This window comes from Hevea brasiliensis, chromosome 16, assembly GCF_030052815.1.
Source record: "Hevea brasiliensis isolate MT/VB/25A 57/8 chromosome 16, ASM3005281v1, whole genome shotgun sequence".
Lineage (NCBI taxonomy): Eukaryota > Viridiplantae > Streptophyta > Magnoliopsida > Malpighiales > Euphorbiaceae > Hevea > Hevea brasiliensis.
The window spans coordinates 67813489-67835238 of record NC_079508.1 but is presented as its reverse complement, the minus strand read 5'-3'; the positions used below and the strand labels follow the sequence as shown (position 1 = coordinate 67835238).

Below are 21750 nucleotides of genomic sequence, written 5' to 3'. Positions count from 1 at the left end.
ACTTGCTGCGCATATCCCGCTCTAACTTCCAAGTGCATTCCTCCATAGATTAACTCCTCCACAGGACTAACCATAGAGATTTGCCTTGACCAATGCTGTCTCATCTGATAGTCTACTATAGCTACTAGTTGCTCCTCAAAGATCAAATTCTCATTTAACTCCACTGTGTCTGGTCGCAGCACATGAGAAGGATCGGGAACATACTTTCTAAGCATGAAAATGTAGAATACTGGGTGGATATGAGAAAGGTTTGGTGGCAACTCTAACTGATAGGCAACTGCTTCCACTCTGTCCATGATCTTAAAAGGTCCTATACAACATAGTGCCAATTTGCATTTTCTTTCCAAATCTCATAACCCTTTTCATAGGAGAAACCTTCAAGAACACGGTCACCCATTGCAAATTTTACATCTTTCTACCTTGGATCTGCATGGATAGTTAAAAATTTTTATGTCTATCTGCCCCTGTCGTAGTATGCCAGCTACCATTCTCCTTCTGAGTCTAAACCATCACATCTGACTACTCATTTACCCCTCTTTTTTTTTTTGTCATCTCTAGTACTCATTATAACTCCACTACTCTCGACTTGATATCTGATAACTTTAATCAACTTTGGCGCTTACCTCACTTTTATTACGCCCTAACGTGTCTCTTGGTGACTTCAGTCCTCATTCCTTTGTTTCAATAATCTATGTTCCCCAAAAACATGACTTATGTTCCTTACCCTATAGTATCCTATGAAATACTTTCCTGTAGCACCTATCATAAATATCTCATTCGAAACCTTTACTTGTCCTATGACCTCAATGGTCAATACCTATAAATCTTCTCACTTCCATGATACTTCAAATTTTCAATCTCTTTTGTGTCATTACTAAGGTCCTTAGACCAGCTCCTGTCCATCTTATGTAACTAGTTATGTAGAGCTCCATCCAAGTGTCAAGCGTACCCTACACCACTTATCAATATTGGAAAGTGAACTGGGTCTCTTCTCTTATAGGACAAATGTATTTGTATTCCCTGACAACCCAGTTAATGCAACTTTATCGTTTTCCACTCTTTCTCTGGAATGAAAATATCTAGACTTCTTCCTAAAGCTTTTTAGTATGTGGCCTACTTCTGACACATTGGCACTTAGATCGAGGCTCTACTACTCCTTTAATCTATCATCTCATAATAACTTATTTCAAACATCTCTTAGTGTGTTCCTAGCATACCTATTCCTTCTTATCCTCATCATTATAACTAGCTCTACCGAGCTTTCTTCCTGTCCTTTGGATCTTATCCACTTTCTTTTCCTATTTCTGCTATCGTTGATATCTTTTCAACATGCTGTACTTATTCCTTAATCTTAGTCCTATCTCACCCTTACACCTTTTCCTTCAAGGATGTCCATCCCATCATCAACTGTAACTTTCTTTTTTCTTTTTTTTTATTTCTTAGTCTTATCTTGATTACTAGTTCCATTACTTTGAGAATTCTAACTTTACGATTGACTCCTACCAGCACATTCTCCACATTACGCAACACTTATGATTAACCATAGAAAATTCTTTTTGTATCCCCTTTCCCAACTTACCTATCAGAACATTATCATTCTCTACCAGCCTTTGTAGGAAATTGCTCATCCTGGATGAATAGGAGCACTAGAAATTATAAGTTTCATATGAACTAACACAGCTGTGGGAAATATGTGCCATGCCTTAATTTTGAACAAGATACTTCACGTGTTCATTCTCCTTAATATAATCACATATACCGCCCATAGCTTTCCAAACTTCAGCCTCAACTTTTCCCATTAGCAATAATTTCATTCGTTGTAACTCATTAGCAAATAGCACTTCCTCCAGCTTATAGTTCAAAAGGGTTGTAAGCCCTAGTAACTAGCTTGATTTAACTCATGTCACCTCTCTTTGAAATGACCTCTCTTCTTAACATAATCTCCTAGAATCGAAACACGAGCCAATTTGAAAAGAAGGAGAAATGTTCTCCCACCATTTATGGTATACCATTGTTTGATAAACAAGATTTAGCTCATACCCTTAGTCTCCCTTTTTAGTTTCATTATTTCTTTGTAATTATTGTGCGTTATTACAAGATATCAGTTGTATCTACCATTTGTTTTACTGTTGTCCTGCCTGACATATCATCTTAGAATTTACTATTTCCTTTTTACTCTTCATTTATCTTCTATACTTATAATTATTTGTCCAATGCTCCTTATACTTAGTTATATTCTAGAAGATAAAAGCACTCACAGATTCTTTCAGATCTACTCCAATCTTACCAACAATCACTCCTCTAATCCATGTACTTCTCAATATCTTATAATTACACCTATACCTATCTTGTCCTATTCTGACCGTTATTAGCGTTCTGCTACATATTATCATACTATTATTTATTTATTTATTTATTTATTATTACTCTTTTTTTTTTACACAATTATTCTATCGATCACATTGAAAATATATGTCTAACTCCAATTTTTAACTCTAGGTCTCACCACTCTAAATTTTAATATCAAGCCTCTGTGACATTATCCCTCATCTTGCATATTTATATCCCTTATGTTGACTTTTATCCAACTTACTCCTACTGATCTTGCTTCTTTATCTGACAATACAATTCAAGTTACCATAGCATGCTCAACAGTTACTACCTATTTTGGTCGCACACCTCACCTAATTTCCATTATACTGTCAACAACCAAAAGGGTTCTTATGTCATTGCCCCATTATCCTACCTTGGGGGTAGAAAACAGATAAGGACTAATTCAGATCCTATAACTAAGCTCTAGGCTCAGGCTCCTAACACTACATCAATTATAACCTGGTCTAAGTCCTGTACTTCTGGGTTTCATAACTTAACAATGTTCTTCCTAATGCCATCCTTTTCTACGCTCTCTATCCTTTTTTTTTTGTTTATCTCGTTTACCCTTCCTAAAACCACATTCACCTCCTCGGTATTTTTGCTCTATTCTTCCTAATCTTATCCTAATCTGTTTTTCCAGTTTATTCTTTAGCCAACACTTTTTATCTTACCCAAATCTGAACTTTCACTCTTCCATCCTTTAGCTCTATTTTCTTTTTAAACCTGATTGTCACATCAGAAACTTATACCTTTCCACTATCCCTACCACGTCATCAATACCTCAATGTTACTCAGAATTGATCCTCTAACTACCCTAGCTAGACTTTTACTGGCATTCAGGCTATCTCTCCTACTGCATTTGAACCACACTCCATCTATATATATATATATATATCGATGCTAACTTTTGTCCTTTTTCTTTTACTTTATTTGGAGTATACTTTAGTATTAAGCATTAAGAAGCTAAGGATGAACTTAGGGAATAGCAGTCATACTTCTCCTGTGTGATCTCTATTCTTACTACTTCTCCTGCATGATCTCTATTCTTATCCTTTTGGACTACATACTACCCCCTACTACCTTAGGGAGGGGATCTGTAGCAACTCTAATTTTTCATATCCATTTAATTAACTGAAACTTAAAATACTAGGTATCCAAACCTGTCATTCAATTTAAAGGCTTACATACATCTTGATCTTACATCTTATAATTTCTACATGGAACTTGTACCCTCTCCAGAATACTTGAGCTAACAACTCTCTATCTCACGCTACAATCCCATCTGGGACACTACTCCATAAGTTATCATTATCAGTAATAACCTTCGATCCCTTCTGAAAAGATAGGACTATACCCTAACTTATTGCAACAAAGGTACTACATTTACCACCTTGCCAAAACCATGTCAAATTAATGACTCTCTTATCATATCATAGCTCTGTAAATCATCAATTCATAGTTTCGACCTTCCCTAGGTAGTAGGGTTGTACTTTACACCTTGCTGATACACACAAGGTATACTATTCTCACTAAGCTCTAAGCAAAACATTTGTCGTACCGCAAAAACCATCCAAAATTCCATATCGAAGACCAAATGGTCTCACTCTATAGATGTCACCTTTACTTTATAACTAATCTGCAACCTCTGGTCTGATGGCAACTCTTGATGTAACTCGAGCTCATGTTAGGGTAACCGAGTTACTGACTCTAGTTACCACCCAACTGTGACCTTTCGATATTCTAGCTCTAGATCCCTAACCAGGAGTTCCCTACTCCTCTGCAGATATAAAACTTTGTTCTGGCATAATTGTATCAAAACAGAGGCCATCCGCAAACACCCTCATTATGGAGCACCACGGGGATGCACGCAGCTCTACACAATAATCTGATGTCGGTACTGTAATCTGCAGCTTACAGAGCAGACATCGAGAATATTGTATAGTTACTACGATACGACTTAACAGACTAGGTCTCCTAATATCTTATCTCTCTTGAATCTACTATTATCATAAACTTACTCTGACTGGGTCATCCACTGACGACTGCCAGCAGTGGTATCCTTACCCTTATCTAGTGTAATTATACTATCAAAACTCACCTTTATGTACTCGTGCCTAGCACCAGATAGGCACAACACTTAGACCTATACTAATAGAAATATAGTGTTTATTGGAGAACATATTTCCATGGCAGACCTTAACATGTCAGCTAACTCTATTTCACACTTCTATGTACTTCACAAACTGAGGTGCTAAACTGAAGCACACTTATATTAACCGAGGAATAACGCAGAATCTATAAACGAAGAATTATAGAAAAAAGACGAAACAAAATCCTATACTCCGCATGTGACAACTCTAGGTGCACACTTTCCCATGAATCTAAAACCTAAGCTCTGATATCACTTTTGTCATGACCCAACCTATGGGCTGGACCAGCACTAGGACCTGGGCCAGCCTAAAGCCCCCGAGGCCCGTAGTAAGCCTAACTATTCCTCAACCCAACTCTAAGGCCCATTTGGGCCCAATTTCAAGAATTCAACCGGACAGAATCCAACCATAAAATGGACCATTCAACGGAGAGTTTTTTACTCGCTCGACCTGTAAACACAATATATAATAAATTGGGGAGCTCAGCTCACCTTCCACATAATCAAAATGTCATAACTCAAATAGAAGCTCAGCTCCCCCATCCAATCCCATCATGCATACAGTTAATAATTTTACAGGTCTAACATAACTTTTATAATACAGGCCCAAAATAAAAATAAGTGCTTCTAACACATGCGGAGTCTAAAATTTAACTCAATTGTACAAAATACATTCAATACTATTAATGGACCTGTGAAGAAGAAGAGCAAGTTAGCCACAACAAATAATCCTCCTGTAGCCTGGAAAAATAGATGAACAGGAGTGAGCGTTCAACTCAGAGAGTAAAATACTAATTTTAATCATAATCTCTATAACTATCTAAAGCTAATGCACCCTGTGGAGTGAAATGCAACATCGTCATAATTTTCATATCATAATAGCAAAAAGGCAATTTGGAGCACTCACACACCCAACACTGTCAAGCAATACATATATTGGAGTTGATCCCCTATACAGCCCTCTTAATCCAACCTCTGCCAGTGAGTGTCTCTCAAGCCGTGTCTACCCCGAAGGACTAGGTCCCAACGAGTGTCTCTCAAGCCGTGTCTACCCGTCCTGTCCATATCCAATACCATACCACACGCACGCCACGCACACACACTGCTCCAAATTACCACAAACAACATCCATGGCACTTCAACAATTATGAATGCAATATAAAACGTGCCTAGTGTTTAACTACATAGATACATATTTATAAGTGATGCATGGACATGCTTGAATATATAATAATATCGAAATTACAATTAAAATTAATATTTTACTCACAAACTTGAACCGAGGTCATTCCGGTGGCTGGGCGGAGGAGGAAGGCTGTCTCGGCTCACCTGACAATTTCATTGTAATTATTTAATATATTTGACTCAATACAAGTTTAGAAAAGACCAAAGATATCCTAAGTTATACTGAAAATCCGGCAGAGTCTACCCTATACCTATGACCTACCCAACCTGCAAAATGGTTCAAATAACACTTCTAAACTCAACCCATATCTCATCATCATTATATGGACCCTCCAAACCAAGCAATAATCACAAAATCAGACAACTCAATTATAAGACTTTAAAACTAATATTTTTCAAAAATTATCCAAACTAACTTTAAAAATTCTATAAACCTGCACCGCGGTCCTTAACAATATTATAAGGCTATTGCAATAGGAATCGTAATTTTCTTATCATCCACGAATATTTTATAAATTTTATTCTAACCCAGTACAAGGCAAAAATTGAATAATGTAGAGTTCGAGTTTACTTATGTCAAATATAACAACTGGAAAGCATCCAGAATGTCTGAAAACGGTGGGGTAGCCTATAATCTTAACCCGGTTTTTGAAATGGTTCCAATAGCTTATCTACTCGGTCCGAAATTGCAGATCCGAGCGACGATCGAATTTTCACAAAATGAAAGTACATACGCGAAATCCACAATATCAGAATTAGAATAAAATATATATATATAAAATAATTATTTAAGAATTAGGATGTTACAATAACAATGCGGAGCTGATGAAAGCCTGAGCATGGTGCTCCTCCTGCGACGAAATGGAAGGCCTCCAACAATTGCCAAGATAAGAACCGGAGCTATAAATTTTTTTTTTGGATAGTTTAATAGTCATTAAATATGATATTATTTTTTAAAATGAAATTATATGTTTAATGATTGATTTATTGAGTAATTATGGCGAGGAGTATATTGTAAAAGATAAATCAAAATTAAATATATTAAAATTTATTAAAATAAAATATAAAAAAATAAATCATTAAAATCTATATTAATGAAATTTTATTTAAATATAGATTAGATTATATAATAATAAAAAATAATAGTATTTACGTGAATAAATCTATATTATATTTTTTTTATTAATTCATTTAGAAACAAAATTTGAAACGGAAAAGTGGCCAATTTTAAATTTATTTTACATGTATAATTATCAATAAAATGGATTGTCCATTTCCACTTATAAGTGAAGCACATTCATTTCTATTGTGAGGGTCTTTTTAATTAGAAGCCAAAATAAGTTGGTTTCACTATTAAAATGAATTAAGAACGAAAAGTTGTCTATTTTTAAATTAGAAACAGATTAACTCCATTCTCAGGCCATTCTAATTTTTGTATTTTTGGTTTTTATTTGAATTTGCAATGTGGATTAAGAAAAAAAAAATTTTTTTGACTTGGTTTAGAAATAAAAAAATTTGTTCTTAATCCGAGTAAATCTTGAAGTGATAAGTTTTTGGCCGGATTGTGATTGTCAGCTCATTTAATGACACAAATGTATCTGACTTCAATCTGTGCACCTATGCTTTTCGTTGCTCTTCTGATACATACACTAATCATCTTTGGATCTTTTGTATATGCAAAATGTAAAAGAATTCCCTATGGGTTTCTATTGGAGTATTGGGAAAATACTACAAGTGAGGAAGCTAAGCAAAATAGGAACTTATGAATGTAAGGAGAATAATGAGTGCTATAAAACGGATACTGGTTACATAATTGAAAAGTTCTTCCTAATAGCCTTGAGGATTTTGTTTTGTTAGAGCGTCTCAAGAGAAATGTTAGGCAAATCATCAGAATCAGCAACACCACTAATTCTCAATCTGTGTGATTGGTCCAAATAGGTAAGAAATTTCTCTTTTTTATCATAAGTTATTTTATGTAAATTAATTTATATAAAATAATAACTTAATAAAAAATAAATAAACATATAACAATAATTCAAAAAATATATAATTATTAAAATTTATTAAAAAATAATTATTATAGTTATTTACACATTTTTTTTTATTGTAAGCATCGTTTAACTTTTAATCGTAACTGAAAAATTACTTAGCAATCAAATATTTATTTGATTATGTGTATATATTAGTGGTATTTTTAAATTTTATATAAAGTATTTAATTTTAAAACTTATTATTAATTTTTTTAAAATTTTTTAAAATAAATGCATTAAACAATAAATAAATATATTTTGTTTTATAAAATTTATTGTATAATTAGAAGGATATAGAGATTGCTTTTAGTTTTATTACAAATTAAAAACTAATAAAAGTCGAAAAGTTTGAAAGCATAAAATGATATTAGTGGTACTGTAAATAAGAGAATTTTCCTTTTTATTAATTTTTTAATATTTATTATGTTATTTTATAAAAATTATTAAATAAATATATGATGAAATATATTTATTTTTTATATATTATTTAAAAATTTTATTATGATATAAAATTTAAAATAATTATTAATGTTGTGTGATATAAGAAATAATTAATTAATTTTATTTATTAGGTAAATAAATTTTTAGTAAAAAAACAAAATAATAATTTTAAGTACTTTTTTCACATGCAGAAATTAATAATAATAATAATAATAATAATAATAATAATAATAATAATTTCGTGATTGCTTAATAATAATAATAATAATAATAATAATAATAGAAAAACTTAATTTAACATTCATTTTAAACTACCGTCCGTTTCAAATTTCATTATAATTATTATTTAAACACTATTTTAATTCATTTAATTTTATGAAAATGTAATTCATGAATTATATAAAATAATTTTTATTAAATATTTATATTTTAAAAGTTAATAATTTTATAAAAATATTTAAATTATATTTTTTAAAGATATAGTACCTTAAAATTTATAAATATTATTATAAAATATATATTTAATATTTAATTAATTATTTATATAAATAAATTTAAATAACATATCAAATACATATATAAGTATAATTATTAAATTCAAATTTATTACAAAACCCGATAAAGTATTATACGAATCCATCAAAAGGGGGTAACTATCAACTATTGTTATAACAGGATGGGTTCCATCTACAGTTGCACAGCTATAGCTCGTAGCGGTTGAGCCTTCTGCAAGGTGATGCCAAACTTATCTTCCATGTCCATGCTCTCTTGTGTAATTCCATCTTCAAGTTTCCAGTCAAAGGAATTAATAAGTGACCCCAACATTAAATGCAACATTCTGATTGCCAATGGCAATCCAGGGCAAATTCTCCGTCCAGCACCAAAAGGGATAAGTTCAAAATCACGCCCTCGAACATCCATATCCAACCCCAAGAATCTCTCTGGCAGAAATGTGTCTGGATCCTCCCATAGACTTGGGTCTCTACCTATGGCCCATGCATTGACCAACACTTGAGCATCTTTAGGCACTGTGAAGCCACAAATTTCTACATCTGCCCCTGCTTTGTGGGGGACTAGTAAGGGAGCTGCTGGATGCAATCTGAAGTTTTCTTTGATAATTGCTTTCAGGTAAGGTAACTTAGCAATGTCTGATTCCTGTAACAAGTTGCCTTTGCCAATTGTCTGCTCAATCTCCTCTCTAGCTCTCATTAAAGTCTTGGGGTTGCGTAGAAGTTCTGTCATCGCCCACTCCAATGTGCTTGAAGTTGTATCAGTCCCAGCAACAAATAGGTCCTATATACAAATTGTTTAAGATAACAGCATTAGTATTACCCAGCTACGCAATGAGTGAGAAAAGATTTTACAAGGTCCTCCCCAATCTTCTTATTTAGTGGATTAAAAAAGTGAAAGATTTTGAAAATTTTAAAACCTCTAAAAACCTTACCTCCTTTGAAATATTCATCTCAAATACGATACTATAAAAATACATTCTTTAATCTTGAAAAACATCCTCCCAAACGCTGTAAAGAGGACGTCTGCTCACATGAACAGACCTAATACGTAGTAGAAAATTCAAAATAAAAGTCCAGGTGGGGAGAAAGAGATTAGAGAATGACGGAACTAACCAAGAATAAACATTTCATGCAGTTTGTATCTATCTCTTTGTTGTGCTCATTGAGGGCGAGAAGAGTGTCAAGCACGTCGTTTGCTGGGATATACCCCTGCTTTTTCCTTAATTGCAACCGTTGATCAATTATACGATCAAACAGATCAAGTATCTTCCCGAAATGAATGGTCATGCGACGCCTGATACCTTGTGGGTCAATACTTCTGAGCATAGGGAAATAATCTGCCAAGTTCGGTTTTCCGGCCTCTTCCATGATGCACCTCACAACCTCCTTGAACTCCCTTACAGTATCCGAACTTGAATCAGACAAATCCAGAGAAAAAATATTAGTCGACAGGACATTAAGTGTAGCTTTGAAAGCTATTTGGCCAACATCTACTGCGGCACCTACACGGCAACTTTCTTGAACATCAGCAAGAAGGTCTTGAATTTTCTTAAGCCGGATGTCTTGGTTAGCATCTAGTTTCTGATTGGCAAAGATGTAAGAGTTGCAAATTTTTCTAAGATTTCTCCAACGAGCCCCAACAGGTAGCCAAACCACCGATTCTTGGTGGTGTTTATGCGCATGGATTGCCTGAGCAACAGTTCGGTCAGAGAAAGTGAGATCAAGCGTTTGGAGGACTTCCTTGGCTAGTGTTGCAGAAGAAATGACTACCGTAGTTACCCGGCCTAGTCGTAGACTCATCAGAGGGCCATGAATCTTGGCAAGCTTTGCCAAGGACTTGTGGGGTTGGTCACCAAGTTCAAAAAGGTTACCTAAGATTGGTAAAGGTGCTGGACCCGGTGGAAGTTTGCCCGGACTTCTTATTTTGCTTCCCTTTAAAATAAAAATCAGAGTTTGAACAAAGGCTAAGGTGAAGAGAAGACTTAGTACAGAACCCAGCAAGTACTCCATCATCACTACTCGCTAGTTGGGAAATTGGATTCTGTATTTGCTTCAATGGTATTCTTCCAAAAATATAATCTATTTATAAATAAAATATATCGCAGTGTTACTTTACTTCTATCCTTCCAAATCTTATCATGCCAATTCTGTGACGATGTTAATTTGACAGCCTATTTCAACGTTCTAGCTTTCCAACATGGCGGCTGGAAAGTATTGATTTTTTTAAAATTATTATTGCAAGGTTTTTGTGGTCGTTGGACGATTCTCCCTAAAGTGAAAAACGTGAGAAATCGTCATTTTAACTTTAAGAAAAATTAAAGGAAATTATTTGTGAGAATAAAAATTTATAAAATCACTTCTAAAACAGAGATTCTAGGTTCAGGGTCCGTGTACGTGTGAAAAAGGTGTTAGACACCTCACCTCGTTCCTCAATAAGGGCAAGCAGATTTAACGATGTGCTCTTTATAATTTAAGATTGATAATTTTGAGATTAGTATTATAATATTAGTCCCTGTTATTGATGAGAGGAATATTTGATATTTCACTATTTTGGGTTGTCTAGGAACACGAATATATGGGATGACCCTTTAGTGAATTGATGTTGTGTTTATTTAATTTGTTATATATTTGTTAGGTTTCTCTCTTGTTGAATTAGGACTCTAATTCCGAAAAGGTGTTTTTCGGTCTCTAAATATTCGTAACGAGTGAGGAGGACTCTCGACTTACACATTATGTACCTCATCATTGACGTTCAAATAACTGAGGGTGCGGTGTGTGTAAAGGATACTTTGAGAACCGATATGGGTATAGATTTTCATTCCTATTGATTAGGACTCTAATTCAAAATGAATGTATTAATTAAAACCTAGAGAATTCCCTTTATTAATGAGGACTCTCAGTTAACAGAGAAAAGTTCCATCATCGGCATCATTACCAGTGAAACATTTGCCCATATCATTTCATCTTAAAATAATTAAATGTTTTTGGAATTTCGATATTTTGATTAAGCCGAACTAAAGGAAGAACTCTGCCTTAATAATATAAATATGAGGGCCTTGAGGAGGACTCTCCATCGGACCTCAATATAAGATTTGGGATTCTTTGGAATGACTCTCCTGCAGACCCATTATTTAGAATATATGATGAATTTTATAATGAAAGTATGGGGACTATAAAGCAAAGGACTCTCTCCCGATCTTCCCTAATTTATACAAAACATCTTTATTAGAACTTTGGCCAAGAGAATTCGGGAAAGGACTCTCTCCCGGTCTCTTAAAATATTTTTATTATAATTTTGGCTAAGAAAATTCAGGAAATGACTCTCTCCCGATCTTTTAAAATATTTTTATTAGAACTTTAGCTAAGAGAATTCAGGTAAGGACTTTCTCCCGATCTCTTAGAATATTTTTTATTAAAATTTTGGCTAAGAGAATTTAGGAAAGGATTTTTTTCCTGATCTCTTAAAATATTTTTATTAGAATTTTTGTTAAGAGAATTCAGGTAAGGACTCTCTCCCGATCTCTTAAAATATTTTTTATTATAATTTTGGCTAAGAGAAATCAGAAAATGACTCTCTCTCGATCTCTTAAAATATTTTATTAGAACTTTTGGCTAAGAGAATTCAAGAAAGGACTCTCTCTCGATCTCTTTTGGTTAAGAACTCAGTAAAGCACTCTCTCCCGATCTTTCTGATGTAGTATCGGACACTTTATAAAAGGTTAAGTTGCAGGAATTCCAAGAAAGGACTCTCTCCCGATCCCCCTGATTCGTTAAAGGTGAATTCTAAAGGTCTCGGATGTGGAACCGAACTTTTTTCGACCTTACTTCAAAACTAGAATGAAGGCACAGTGTGCGTCACTTCTCGCTCTTCATATTATCTAAACTTTCTTAGTTTCCGATATCATGATTTATTGTCCGAACTCTTCTTGGCTTATTTCGACTCATCTGAGATCTTTTAGATTTCCTATCTCGTAGTTTGCTTGTCTGAGCTAATCTCGGTCGCCGATCTCATCCTTACTTTTTCGAGCTAGTATAAGTAGCTGACCTCTCAATTTACCCGAACTTTTCCTAATCATTTTCTTTCACTCAGATCGAGAATCTCCACATTGTCATTTCCATTCGTACTCCTTATGGTATTTACGGAATATCGGTGACTTGAACTGTCATTTCTCACACAAAATAATATAAGGAAATTAAGAATAACGTAAAGATAAAAAAAAAAAAACAAAAGTTATATTTGTGGGATAAGTCAAATTTGACATAAACTTATTCTAAAGATTCGGTGTGATGAAGAATCTCAAAGATACTCATGCTATAAATATAGGCTAGTTATACTTTGAGAATGATAAGTTAAACGCTTACCTGCAGAGAGCTGCAATAATGGATGAGTTGATACCAATGTCCTCACGAATCTGGAGCTACTAAAACTAAGACGGTAAGGTGACTCTGAGGTGCCGAAGGTGTTGAAAGTACGATCCTATTGACAGTCTGAGATTGGGTTTTCAAGATAATGCACGATTGTTCAGGATATGAATTGCAAGACCTGTAGCTTTAGTAAAGTGACCCTTAAGAAAACTTGTTTCTAAAGTCTCTAGAAACCTTGGGGGTTTCTGATTGGAAGACAATAAAGCTCTAACAAAAATTTAGGGTTTTTCCTTAATAATCACTCCCCTATTCTCCCTAGTATTGCATGCAGGTATTTATAGGAGATGGGTGCTCAAAAATAGAGGGTCAAGATTTCAACAGGAGGAGATGAAGGGTTTGGATCTAAAAGGATACAATCCTACGTCTTAGAATTAAAGAGAATCAAAATTAAAGGTTAGGATTTCATTCAGGATCTCTGTCCTTTCATCTCTTCAGCCAACGGTTAGGAATCCCGCCTTACAGAATGGATCCAAGGGCTGGGAGCAAAAGTTGCCGAATTAGTTATTCACTTTTTGATCTAAGGGTTTCAAATCTGTCCTTACAAGTGTGATCAACGGTGTAAATTGAGATGTACTGGACTGCTTTAACCATTTGAGATCCGATGGTGAGGAGTTAATCTTACAAATTGAGGGTCATGATTGAAAGTGATTTTGATTCTCCAAGCCCTTCGATCTATATAGGTCATTTCTCAGTTTAGCCGATCTCTTTTATGGTTGGTAGACCTGAGACCTCTTGTTTCGATCTCTTAATCCGACTCTTTTTGCATCTAATCTCTTTTCTTCTCGATCTTAATTTCCAATCCCTTCCTCATTTCTTGAAGCAATTAATTCTTCGATTACTGATGAACCGCTTCGAGTTCTGCACGCAATAAATGCCAAGGCCCTATATATATGCAGAGGAATTTCGTCCTTCACACACTCACATTCTCCCTTCTCCGGTGAATTTTAATGTCTTCTCCCTCTTCTAATCCTTACTTTTCCGGTGAAAATTCATATCATGACAATATCCTTGATCTTTCTCTGATAATCTTCTTTGCCTATCACCTGAAAATGGACGATTCCGGTGATCAGAGAATTATGAGAGCGTCATCTGATAACGGCAAAAGAACCGGACTAATTTACTGATCAAGGTCGAAACTGACTATCGTGCCGATCTCCGATCGATTTACCGGTATGATCTGCAGACCGATCTTTGATAAGGGAATTGCTAATTTCAATCTTGATATCGGTGACCGCCTCTTGAAGTTCATTTGGCTCCTAACCATGTCAGGGGTCCCTATCGTAGCTTGGTTCTGGTCGATGACATCAACGAAGACACTGAGCTTCCTGTAGTCTTTGCCACAGTTGACGAGAGCTACCCTCCCAATCTCCACGTATCTCTTGAATGGCATGTTGGAATCGGGAGTGGTCTGAACAGAAGGAGCAAGATAGGTAGAATATTGTGAAGGGAAATTTGTAATTATTGATCTTGAGAGATCATAAAAAATGATGTAATCTGACATTTTGAAAATGAAATGAAGTTTTATTTATTCAAAATTGATTGTTTATTTTGTTTTATTATTGTATTATTTTTTCCGATCTCTTATAAATGTGTTCGATCTGATCTCCCAAATCACACTCATCGACCGATCTCTTTGATTCAAAACTACTTGCTATGGTTGATCCCAATATATCAAAGTTATTATTATACTAAAGACAATTTGGTTAGACCTTATAATTAAGACAGTAGCTTTCTCGCTTGTTCTATAAACAAGTCTTGGCTAGCTCAAACAGTGACTTGTGGGGTTTGTCACCGAGGGCAAAAATGTTTCCGACGACCGGCAGTGGCAGAGGTCGCAGGAGGGATTTTGCAGGAGTTTGATTTTCTTGCTCTTGCAATTGGGCTCGGGAACCGGGAACCAAATCAAAGTCAATCAAAGTCCATGTTAACAGTAGCAAAGTGCAGAACTCGAGAAATCCTTCTCTGACACAAATATGGATAAAGGTTGCAGCAGCTTAATTTTGTGCGAAAATTTCCAACAAGCTGCAATAATTAGCGATTTCACGTGGTAAATTCCCTTTTTTTTTTTTTTTTATCAATGGAAACCCAATGGTCTTGGGAGAGTGCCAAGTGGGCAACTAGAAGATACACAAACATAAGTCCTTGTCTAAGTGGGCGAAGAGAGGCGAGCAAAAAATTCTTTTAATTTAATTTTTGAATTAATTTAAGTTAAAAGATATTTAATTTAATTTAATTTATAAAAATTAATTTATATTTATAAAATATTTAAAATTTTAAAATGTTACGTTTTTTATTAAAATATTTATATAAATTAATAATTAATATATTTGATAAAAAAAATAATTTATAAATATATTTATTATTAAAATAATAAAAAATATTAAATAAATATAAAATTTACAAATAAAAAATTAAATTTTTTATTTTATTTTTTTAATTTATATATTTAATTTATAAATTTAAAATTTATTATAAATAAATAAGTTAATATATTTTTAAAATTTGTAAATTAATTTGAAATAAATACCCTCCTAGTCTTTTACTTTACAAGTAAATGATATATATATATATATATATTTTTTCTCTCTCTGCGCCAACGATTGTGCACTTACATCTCCTACAGTAAAAGATATTTATGATTTACGTACGTACTTAAATAATTCAGAAAAATATCTTTTGCACTTTGATCAATCTTTTCCAAGAATATATCTTCAATGGGTCACTGTTTTTTTTCCAATTACAATTAAGCATCCGAAAAGTACGGAGATCAATATCCATTTTTGAAACTGCAATCAATGCTCTTATGCGCCTATTTATATTTACAGTTAGATATAGTTAATAGTTAATAATAATTATTATTAATTATTAATTAATCGTTGATAATAATTATTTTATATTAAGAATTTGATAAAATTTAATTTAATTTTTAATGTTATAGGTAAAATGATTAATGAGGATAGGTATAATGTAATTTATTTTATTATTAAAATAAATATAATATTATAAATTTATTATATTATATTATTTGTTTTATTATTAAATTAAATATATAATTATTAATTTAATATATTATATTATTAAAATAAATATATAATTATTGATTTATTATATTATATTATTTATTTTATTATTGAAATAAAAAATAATTAAATTTATTAAAAAATAATTAAATAATTTTAAAAATATAGTTATAAAATAATAAAGTAATTATTATTATTAATAAAGAAAAAATTTATAATTAATTTTAAGTTTTTAGGAGTAAAAGACATATTTTTTTAATAAATAAATATTTTATATTATTAATAAAAAAATATTTTAACACAGTTATACGCTAATTAAGAAGTTAAAATTATATATTAAAAAAATAAAAATATTAATAATATTAATTTTTAAGTTAAATGAAATTTGATAATATGGTTGAAATAAAAAATAAAATAAAATTAACTATTAGCTAATGGGAAACCTCTCCAAAAATATAGTTGATACAACTACAGCTGATGCGTATTATATCAGTCACCCATCAGTTATCAGTTTTATTTTTTTAAGTTTATCAAGCACTCTAATTTATATATTTGAGTGTCTATCAGTTATCAACTATATTCAATAGGTGAATCAAACACCCCTTAAATAAATGATAAAAAAATGCAATAGATGTTTCGATAGTGTTTATTTAAAAATAAAATAAAATTAAATTAAAAACTATAAATTAAAAACTTATTAAACAAAAAAAAATGATAACTTTTAGATTTTGCACAATTGTAACTATTTCTTTTCTGTATTTTATAATCAAAATTTAATTAATTATCATAGTTCTAATAAAAAGATTAAATTGAATTTTAAAAAATAACAACAAATTATAATATGATTTTTAAAATTTTATTTGATTAATAAAATAGCCTTTTGTTTAAATTTTATATTTAAATATTTTTATTTATTATATAAAATATATTTATAATATAAAATATATTTTACATTTATTTTTAATTGAAATTTTATACTAAAAAGTTATTTTTATTGATTAAAATATATTTTAATATAATAAAAAATTTAAAAATTATATAATAATAAAGTAATTACAAAATGGTTACACTATAAAATTTTTTTCTAGTTGTCAATTACATTATCACATTGTAATAAAACAATAATATTTTACATAATAATAAATTTCATTCTTTTAAACTATAATTTTTTTTTCAATAGTTATTTGCAAAAAAAAATTTCAATCATTGATTTATTGTCGGCTATATTAATTTTTCTAAATTGATTAATAATTAATATAATTTTTAAAAAATAATTATTATTTTTATTTATAAAATTATGAACCTTTTTATAATTGATTGTTTGATCTATATATATAACTATAATACTATAATGATTGTTTTATAATGTGATTACTTATTGACCATTAAAATAATTATAGAGTATGATTATTATATAATTTTCATATTTAAACTCCCTCTCTCATGTTTACTTTTTAGATGGCAAGTGGGCTATCTCAATCAAAATCTTGTCCCTGTTGAGTCCCTTTCCCATGAATCATCCAATCAACTCCCAGCGAACTTCCATATTTCACAAAATAATTACTTAATCTTTATATTTTAAAAATATATTTTATAATTATTCTAAAAAATATATATATTTTATAATTCTTTTATTTTAATTTTAATAAATTCTTTAATTTCTCTATTAAATTCTTTATTACTCAAAAAATTTTCATGTCACTATTTAATTTCTTTATTTTTTATAAAATTAATTTATTGATCATTATATTTTGAAATATATTATTACTTAATTTCTTTATTTTAGTAAAACTAATTATTTAATTCTTTTATTTTAAAAAAATATAATATTAAATATATTTCTAAATGAAAATAAAAATTTTATTTTGTAGATACTAAATTTAAATTTGTATATATTTTTTAAAATTTTGCATTCAATTTTCTATGTATATTTTTTGCTTTATGTGTTGAAAAATAATTTTCATTAATTATTGCATTGATTATTTGTTGATTTAGGAGAATTAAATAATCTTTAATACAGATGTTAACCGATTTTTAGGCCGGACCAACACTAAGACTTAGGTCAGTATAAAGCCTCGAAATGCATAGTAAGCCTAATTATTTATAATCCATTCACAACACCCATTAAGGTAGCTCAATTTGAAGAAAACAAACAAACAAAATCTGGCTATAAATAGGACTATCCAATGAAGAGCATTAACTTCACCCGACCTGTAAACAAATAATATCAATAATATGGAAGCTCACCTCACTTCACCCTCACAATCTTCAAATCACACATATTAATATTTGGGAGCTCAACTCTCTTCATCATTAATAATAAACATCTTATACATATTTGCAATCTCACATAATTAATTTTATAACTCTATAACAAAGTTATTATAATCTAAATAAAAATACATTATTATTGGTCATGCCGAATTTTAGATTTAAATAAAGATAATAAAAGCAAATTAAAATATCTGTTGCGAGGAAAGAAAGCAAGTTAATAAAAAATAAAGTCACATGTCACCTGAGAAAAAATAGTTGAACATGTGTGAATGTTATACTCAGAGAGTAAGATGTTAATGTTAAATATAATTTCTATAACTATCTAGATCTAATGCATCACATAGTTCAAACAATTCAACCAATATTTACACAAAAAATAACTTGGAGCATGCACGCACCCATGTGTCACATCAATACATAAATGAGAACTGATATCGTATACAACTTTCTTAATCCAATACATGCCAGCGAAGTTAACTCAAGCTGAACTTTCACTTAATAATCCAAGTATAGGTGCTAACGAGATCAACTCAAAGCCGTGCTCACCCCGATTTATCCATATATAAGGAGCGGGTCCCAACGAGTCAAACTTCAGTCATAACTACGTGTCATACCCATATCCATATCCGCACTATACTCATCTCAATACACACTCACACAGCTCCAAGTTATTTTAAGGCGACATCTGTGAATAAATTTAATAATATATACAGCAAATGAGCGTGTCTAACATTTAACTAATCATATAAATACATACAAGTGAATGGATGAGTGTGCCTTAAATATAAATTAATAATATTGAAATTACAAATAAAATCAATATCAAACTCACAGTGCAACCCAATACTTATTGGTTTAGCTGAGAAGAAAAAAATTATTAATTTGAATCACCTAAGCAAACATACCAAATAACTATTAATAATAGACTAATAATAATTAATTAAAGAAACAAAAGACTTTTAGGTTTGTATCAAAAATTTAACAGAGTTTCCTCTATACCTAGTACCTAACATCGCTGCAAGAAAAATCTTATTTATATCTCAACAAACCAAAGGCCTCAGGCCCATAACAGAACACAATACAACACAATGCCCATTTAGGGCTTACAAGCATCCTAAGTTACGTCCAAAACTCTAATCTCCAGCTTGGTTACTGAACTTCTCTACAGTCCAATTAAAACCACAATCTCAAAAGCTCTTACTAAAATATCATGATATAATTATAATCAAGTTAATCAATAAAACTTTAATTTCATATTAAATTTCTAATGAATATTCAACAGCATTCCCTCTTAAAATTTGACTAAATTTCTTGTCATAAAACTAAAATCCACCATTCAATAATTATATCAACTTACACAAATTTTGAATTTATATCTTCATACAATTATTAATTCAAACACTTCATACTCAAATCTAAATTAAAATATTCCAAAATATATCCACATCACAAAAAATCCAACTAAACATTTATATTTATTTTCCAAAAATATTCCACAATGACTTAAAAATTCATTAAACACCATATATGTACTATCTTAAAATAATTTTAGTTCCATTAAAATAACATATTCAACTTAACCCAATCCTTAATACTAAAATTGACAATTTGTATATTCAAATTTATATAAAATATTCTAACTGTTAGATAAATTTTAAATTTTAATCATATGTTCCAGACATCAAAATACAACATCAGTAAAAATTTTAGCATCAAATTATCTCTACATAATGAGATATCAAAATATCTATCAAATCCTTTAAATTCTGAATTTTTTTATAATAGTTCTTACTTAGACAACTCATACAAAATAATTTATATCTTACAAACCATAAGTTTAAAATTTACCAAAATTTATCACAACAGTCCCAACATCCAAAGATTATCTATACCAAATTTTATAATTTTCTAAGTATCCTAACTATTTATTTTCTCAAATTTCAGTAGCTAAAATTCAGAATTTCAAATGCAGTCAGCCTATGTTCAATAATTTATTTCTCCAAATCCAACATTTGAAAAATTATCAAATTTTAATAATAACTTTTACACATATAGACCTCAAACATATCTAAAAATAAACTGTAAAAGATGCACCAAACTCATCTGGAAGGAAAACAAAGTTGCTGCTCCTGCTCAATCCTTATAGACCTCAAACATATCAAAAAATGAACCGTAAAAGATGCACCAAAACTCATCTTGGCGGAAGACAAAGTTGCTGCTCAATCCCTATTTCTGCTCCTATTCATCATCTTCCTCTCTTTCTCTCTCTAATTTCTTAGTTTTCATATCACTCTCCCTCTTTTCCCTTTGCTGACATCTATCTTTACTAGAGAAATCTCAAAAATCTAACTACTATCTCCCTCATTCCCTTCTTCTTCTTCTCCTTCTCTCTCTCTGTTTTTCCTTTCATTTTCTTTTTCTCGATTCTTCTACTCTCCATTTTTTTGGTTTTATAATTCTAGAGAAGTGGCTGCTAGCTGTCTCTCTTTTTAAATAAATTTCATTTTGGTCCTTAAATTCTTTAAAAATCATATTTTCTACTCTATAACTTTTAAAACTTTACTTTTAGGCTTAAAATTAAATTAAATTTTTCTCACCAAAACTTTATAAATTATATTTCCATTCAAATAATACTTGTATTTAATATTTCTTCAAAAATTGGGGTATTACAATAGATAACTTATATTATTTTGTATGAAAAGATAAAAAAATAAAGAGAAAATGAAAGAAAGAAGGTGTAAATGTAGAATAAAAAAAATATTATTTTAAAATATTTATTTTTAATTTAATTTAAAAAAAATAAAATTTTAAATTATTTTTTAATAATATCTAAAAGATTATTTTAAAAAAATCAGTTTTAAATAATTTTTTAACTTTTTAATTGCAAGTAAACTAAATATTTTCCACTCTTGTTTAAACTCACGTTTCATGTTTATAAATTTAATGGATTACACTTTTTTAACACTTTTATTATTACTCTTCAAGCACTTTTACTATAAATATATTTTATAGTTTTTAATATATTAATTTAATTCAATTATAAGATATTTATTATTATTATTATTATTATTATTATTATTATTATTATTATTATATACATTTGCCTGTATAATCCAATTACAAGATATTTATAATTATTAATAAATTTAATTTAATAATATTAAAATTATTGTAATATTATAAAAAAAATATAATAAATATATTTTAACCATTAATTATGATAAGAGTCTCATAAAATTCATTATAATCAACAGCTATTACAAAATATATATATATATAAAACACATTTTTATATTCACACAAATACAGAAACTATTGTTCGTGATTTATAATGTGATTTT

General features: G+C 30.5%; 1 protein-coding gene across 1 annotated transcript; it reads right to left on the bottom strand.

Annotated features, from left to right (window-relative positions):
• Positions 1 to 8737: 8737 nt before the first annotated feature.
• LOC110631852 (geraniol 8-hydroxylase) lies at positions 8738 to 10792 on the bottom strand. Its single transcript, XM_021779847.2, has 2 exons — positions 9804 to 10792; positions 8738 to 9471 (listed from the first exon to the last, which is right to left on the bottom strand). The coding sequence occupies exons 1-2, from the start codon at positions 10701 to 10703 to the stop codon at positions 8866 to 8868; spliced, it is 1506 nt and encodes a 501-aa protein (XP_021635539.2). The 5' UTR covers positions 10704 to 10792; the 3' UTR covers positions 8738 to 8865.
• Positions 10793 to 21750: the final 10958 nt, after the last annotated feature.

Coding starts and splice junctions, on each gene's coding strand:
- LOC110631852 (XM_021779847.2), bottom strand. CDS start 10,703: ATGATGGAGTACTTGCTGGGTTCTGTACTAAGTCTTCTCTTCACCTTA. Junction 9,472..9,803: donor GCATGAAATGTTTATTCTTG/GTTAGTTCCGTC, acceptor ATTTGTATATAG/GACCTATTTGTTGCTGGGAC.